At 32.8% G+C, this 6700-nt stretch overlaps 1 protein-coding gene across 12 annotated transcripts in view; it reads left to right on the top strand.

Moving 5' to 3' along the window:
- Positions 1-6700, top strand: part of LOC106475719 (CUGBP Elav-like family member 2) — a 446359-nt gene that overhangs the window by 128934 nt on the left and 310725 nt on the right. For all 12 annotated transcript variants that reach the window (XM_022380881.1, XM_022380892.1, XM_022380877.1 and 9 more), the window contains one exon: positions 20-189. In XM_022380881.1, coding sequence (XP_022236589.1) covers positions 20-189 — 170 coding nt within the window. The remainder of the gene's footprint in view (positions 1-19; positions 190-6700) is intronic.

Genomic DNA, 6700 nt, shown 5'->3' on the forward strand with positions numbered 1-6700 from the left:
ATTTGTTATTTTCTTGCAGTACAATGAACTCCCCCCATAAAGAACAGCCTGACCCCGACGCTATAAAGATGTTCGTGGGCCAGATTCCAAGATCGTGGGACGAGAATGATCTTAAGAAAATGTTTGAAGAATTTGGACCCGTATATCAGATTAACATACTTAGAGACAAAGTTACTCACCAAAGCAGAGGTGAGTAGACCGTTTATAAAACTCTGTGTGTGCTGGTCTTGTGATTTTTTTTCTTCACTCATTGCTATACTATTACCTACTAAATTAAACTACTGGCAATCTTTCTTGTATATTAGTTTTTGTGTTTACTATAATTTCGTAAACTCGGGAAAACTTTATATGTCTGAAATTATTTTATACTTAAAAGTACTTATGATAATACAACTTGTTACCTTTTGAAACAGCACGATCTGAAAGAATATTTTATTCCCTTATCTAATAATTTTTATTATGTACAATGATTATATTCCACGTAAAATATTTTATTTAGAAATTGTATAGGTGATAGAATTATGAATCCACTTGAGAAATTCAACAGAAGTACAACTGTGGAATAAGCCACAATTGGCACGCTTGAAATATTTTTTTTTAAAGTAACATTTAGAACAATAACCTATGGACTCACCTGAAGGAGAATTCCAACGTTAAACTTGATTGGTGTTTAATTTCACTCTAAGCACATAGCTTTGCTCTGATCGAAAGTTATTCTTCATGTCAAAAGTAATTTCTTCCGTTGTTGACCGTGAAAGTTATTAAATAAACTCTCTGGCAATTGTCTGGTTTTAATTGCAAAGAAATACTTTGTAAAACGTTTCAAAATGAAAAAGTTTTTGATTTCTGTGGTGACCATTATTCTTTAGAAAATGTTTCTGAAAAACCGTTTCCTTCTCAAATTAGAAACCAGTGCCTTAATGTTTTGCGGTGGCAGAGTTTTGCTTAAATAAATTAAACCTGATAACTAAGGCATTTTCTTTCTCAGTTTTTCAGTGTGCGTGCATATACATATCGTAGATGTAAAATGGGGCACAAAAGTGGATTTTCATGAAAGGATGTTGGTGGTTACCTACTATAGTATAGTTCTGAAGTATAGAAGCTTAGATAAGTTAAACATAAAATTATAAAGCTTAGAAAGATTTATTATGTCTCTATACACGCAAGGATTTTAAATGGAATTATTGTGTGAGAGATGGCTATTGAAGATCTGAGAGATAAGCGAGTGAAACAAAAAAATTTTCATCGTGCGTGATGGTGGATTGAGGGCCGTGCAAGTTTTGTATTTGCATATTATTTACTTTACCGTTATTTTCACTGTACTAAATTAAACTGTGTGATATTAAGGGATACAACGTGGTTTAACGAAGATTATTTTTATATCTGATTATTTTATATAACGATTACTAATTTTAACAGAACTGTTTAACATTAATGCTCTCTATTATTATATACTTGTATGTCATAGTGAAGGCCAATTGTTTTCAGCGAGAATTTGTTCTCTCTAAGCATAGAATCACATACTTTTGTATGCTGTATATCTAACATTGGTTTTGGCTTACTGTATCCCGATTAATCGGCAGATAAAAGTGTAATCGCAATGTGTAACTGTGTTCGTGGAAATTATCAGTTATGAAAAGGATATTACTGAGTAACGTATAGAATTAAAAGTTACTGAAAATAAATGTTTACAAAACGGAAAATTATATTAATTTAAAAAGTGATGCAAAATAAATTATTAGATGAACTGTTTGCTTTACCAATAACCATTTCAACATGTATGTATAGTAATGGGTTTAATGAGTATCAAAATATAGCATAAGGTTTAAGCGTTTGGTGTGGTATTTGCATTCGTGGCATATATGAAAATCTCACATAATCACGACCATTAGTTGAATTATAATTTTATATTTCATACTTTCGTGTTGTATGATCTGTGTTTTTATGAATGAAAGTTTTTGGAGAAGTGTTATTAAATAGCTTTTAAAAGTTAGGTTTGTGAAAACGTATAACAAGTGTTGCATTAAATAATTTAAAGAAAGTGTTTGTAGGAATAGATATTTGTGCTGTATTTACGAAATAAAAAACGGAGTCAATGTAGATACTGGAAACGCAGTACAATAAATTTTCAACAGCAGATTCCTCAAGGATGAGCCATACAATAAAGCGTATAGCAAATATAATCATGCGAAGACTCATCCGGTTGCTATACGCTTGGCGTTGAAATGGGGTGTTGGGAGAACATGATTTTCAATCAATACACCTTTATTGAAACCAGAACAGCGCGAGAAAATATAACTTTTTATCATTTCGATAAATACAGGTAAAGGAAAATTTTTGGAAATGTTGTTAAAAGCATCTCTCCAGTACATAATAACCATTTGGGTTCAATAGGACCACATTGACAAAAAGAAAATCTATAAACACTATAAAATTATGCTCTTGGTTGTCACCCTCGAGTTATTTTTTCAGTACAAGACGATTTAGGGTCAGAAGTGATTTTATTAAACCTGTCACTTATTCATGGTGATGCCCATCCTTTTGATATGTGAGAAGTGTCAGTTGTGATAAGGACCGCAGAATCTCGGCCCTTAATGTGAGTACCGATAAACAGATGAAGTAAATTGACAAGGAAGAAATGGATGTAATTTACAATGGCCTTTCCAGGACATTCGGAAACACTGTCCAGGCCCCATCATCATCATCGGTCACTTGTTGACAGCGGATATGACTGGAGTGAAGTAGCAGCGGATGAGTGATGTGGAATATTCCTCAGACGTTGGATGCTTTTTCGTGGCTTCCTCATTTTCTTATACGATTGTTTTAGTTAAATTGCCTGCTACTGGGGCTCGAGTTTCAGCTATATTTTTGCCAGCATTTATTTTGTTTTATCTCAAAATAAAAGCTTCAACTGAACCATTATTTTCAATTTCGTGTTTATATACACGGAGACTCGCATGTTCTCTAAACTAGCCTTTGTAGTAAACCGTTCATAGTCATTGGTGAAGAAAATTGTAATATAAGACGGTATGTTCGTATTATAAAAGGAACTGAACCTTGTTGGGTCGTTGGTGCGTGAATCTTCAAACAGAACTCTTTCGGCCTTTAATAAATGTTTCATTGTTGAAGAACACAATAGCATTTATACGTCGCTTATATTGGAGTTACTATTTAGAACTTCAGTTTCATGCTTCGTGATAACAAGATCACTATTTACTTGGATTTTGCTTTCAGAACACGCGTTCAAGCGTTGTCCAAAAAGGCTATTCATGATGTGGCTCTTTGCTGTGCTGGAAACGTGGTGTATTTAAGAACATGTTTATTAGTAGTAGTTCTGGTAATGCAGACTAATTTGCACTTTCGTTAGTGCAACTTTTTTACTTATTCGAATTTTGTTGTTATAATAGCTAAATTGATGCACATTTTCGGAAAGTCCTGACGAAACCATATGGTCTTAATTTAAAGAACAAAGGGAATGATTTATTTCTGGCCATCAGGTCAGACCAAAATCATACTCATCTCATGCTATTTGTGAAATAGCCTACCTTACTTTAGAAATTTTGCTTGAAACATAAATTTTTAAATATATAATAGCAGAACTAGTTTTATACTTATCTATTATTACAACACTAAAATTTTGGGTTTGATTCCCCCCGGTGGACAGAGCAGATACCCCTATGTGCCTTTGTTCTAATCTAAAATAAACAAACATGACTATTAATTAAATCCTGCTTACGTCTAATTACGTTTGTATTATTTTTTTACCTATACAACAGAAATTGGAAGGATTCATAATTTTCTAGCTTGAATAAATAATTTTTATTCCTACTTTGAAATTTATCGCTATTCTAGTTAATAAGTTATCAGTTTGACCTTTGCTGACATTGAGAGATTGTTCGTATTTCAGATGATTCAGGTTAATCAGTTTAAACCAGAGTGCTTGTGCATCTTACTATAATAATGATCCATTATGTGTGTGTGTATGTGTGTGTGTGTGTGTGTGTGTGTGTATGTTAGCATCCATCATCCAGACTTGAGTGGCTCAATTACCGTAATTGTTTTGTTTGGTTACTGGAAACTGTCTGACAGTGTACATGAGTTACTTTGCTTTAGAATTTTTGCGTGAGAAGGGGGGATACGAATCACCCTGAAATAGAAAACATTTCCACTTTTTTATATAATTTTTGCTTGCATTACCCAAAGTTAGCTGGTTCGATTACCTAATTTTAATTTTTTGTATATGATAACTGTCTTGACGGTGTACATTGTCAATTTTGTTTTAGGATTTTTGCACGGCAAGGGGGATAAAAAAAAACACTGAAATAGGAAACATTTCCATTTTTTAAATACATTTTTGGCTTTGAATTTAAAGATGCAAGTACATCAGTTAAATGAGTAAATTATTACCTTCTACAACGTAGGGTATGCAATTATTATCTAATGAGGTCAGAAGGGATTTAATAACAAAAGAATGGGGAATATTATCTAACATTGTATTTTGTACAAATTTTGCTTTATTAAGGGGTACTTCAAGCTAGTGAATAATAAAAAATATCAAGGATAAAAGATAAGTTACGTATGAGCGTGAAAGAACTGAACGGAAAAGAAGCTAATTTGTATGTAACAAAGCTTCATGAAAGACTTAAAATTATAGTCCCAGCCCTTCATTTTTTTTGTATGTATCACACCCGAGCACTGCCATGCGAGTTTGTAATTTTATACTACAATGAAGAAATGGTATTCTCTTTCAGACTTCCTCTAGTTTCCACTTTAAAGTTACAAATAAGTAATTAAATATTAAGAAACATTTTTATTATTATATTGTGTATCTAAAAATAAACCTGGCACTGGAAGAGTTGTTTATATAAAAAACGTGGCAGTGAAAGAGTTAAGTAAGACTGGTTTCATTCTGCAGGTATCGGAATTTCAACACGTATATAACAAAGTGAGTATACTTTTGTGAAGTGCCTATTGACGTCACACATACTTTATTTACAGACTACTGGTATTGATACATTCGAAAGAAGCTTATGTTTGATATTCAGTTGCCTAACTGTAAGCTGAGCTCGCGAAGAAGAAAATTCGCGAAACAGAAGAGGGAGAAATCTTGTGCACATGGTTTGTTTTAGATCCTTAATCTAAGCTTCTGGTAGAACAACTTCAACTAATTTACTGGCTGCCTTCATCTTTCTCTCCCTGTAGCGCCACGAAGCAAGCAAACATCACACAATTCAAGTCACTTCGTTTCTGCCTAACTGACTAAGAGCCCTAAGGTTTTTCTCACGCGCAGTAGAAGTGGAGTACCGAGTCAGGGCTTATTTTAGACACTAACAGCATACTGGACGAAAAGAACGATGGAAGAAACAGTAGAGTGTATGTAGAAAATATACTATAAAAACTCTTCCTGCATCGAAATGGCAAAGTATTTTCGAAACGGGGAGTCTATAGTGACAAAAACAGTCACAAAGAATGTACAATTTATTTTAAATACAACAAGTTAATAAGCACCAAAACTATTAACTTTCATTTTATAACTAAAGGTATACGCTATAGGAATCAGTAGGGTATATTCCATATTTATTTTCTTAAATAATACTTATTGATTTATCGCCCTCACTTGCCTATTTTGGGCAAACAGATTTTACATTATTTCATATGTTTCTGCTTTATTAAGAGCAGGTACTTTCCCATAACTGGCTGCAGACTGTTCATGGTAGTTTTAGGCGTAAGACATCGTGGGCTTGAACAGCTATATCTGGCCCAACTTTTAGAATTGTCTCAATAGTTTTAATTAAAAAATACATGTCTTGCGAATACTGGTTAAACCTGATAGATGCCCACTCCCGCTGGATCCAACCTTTCTAGATATATCTGTAACCAGAATACATTTCACCATTCCCATTTTGTAGTTTGCATCCTTGTTTCTTCCATGTGCGAAGCTATTCGTCGTTAGTCGATATATGTTGGAAAAAAATGCTTTAATTAAACGTTGAAATTAAGTAATATATCTAGTGCGTTGTATTTATTAGCATATGTGTTTGGGTGTATTTACACACGTTGCTACAAATGAAACGGCGTATATGATTGAAATTCTATATTTGTTAAAGATTTAAAAACATCTGAGGAAGAAAAATATCTCATCATAGTAGTTGATAGGATACGTATCTAGATATTGATGCCGCGATACGATACTAAACTAGATACAGAAGTGTTACCAACGGTTTGTTACAACATTTGACAGTCTTGTCTATAATTTATTATATATATATTACTAATATTGTCTTATTTAAGTACTTCACACTTTACAGTGCTTTTTCAAATTCTCAGGTTTGATCAACTAAATGGCAGCTGACAAAAGAAGTAAAATAAAAAGTTAATATTTGTCTATTTTGTTGTTGTTAGTTTTTATGTTATTTTGCATGTAATGTTTTTGATAAAAGAAATGAAGACAACATGTAGTACTCAATATTCATCTTCCTTTATTGAATCAATATTTTGTAGCAAAAAATGCTTTATTAGAAATTAGATTTTTTCTGTATAAAACAATTAAATGCTTACTCAAAGTTTGCCAAATTTCTTGAAGGTACATAAATCGTAATATGGTGTTTGTGGCTGGCCGATTTTGCTAAAAATGTCATGTCAGAAAGTTCACATCCCAATTTTTGGGAAGATATGGTGGCAAGTCGTTCGAATTTGTGTC

This window comes from Limulus polyphemus, unplaced genomic scaffold (genome assembly GCF_000517525.1).
Source record: "Limulus polyphemus unplaced genomic scaffold, Limulus_polyphemus-2.1.2 Scaffold149, whole genome shotgun sequence".
NCBI lineage: Eukaryota > Metazoa > Arthropoda > Merostomata > Xiphosura > Limulidae > Limulus > Limulus polyphemus.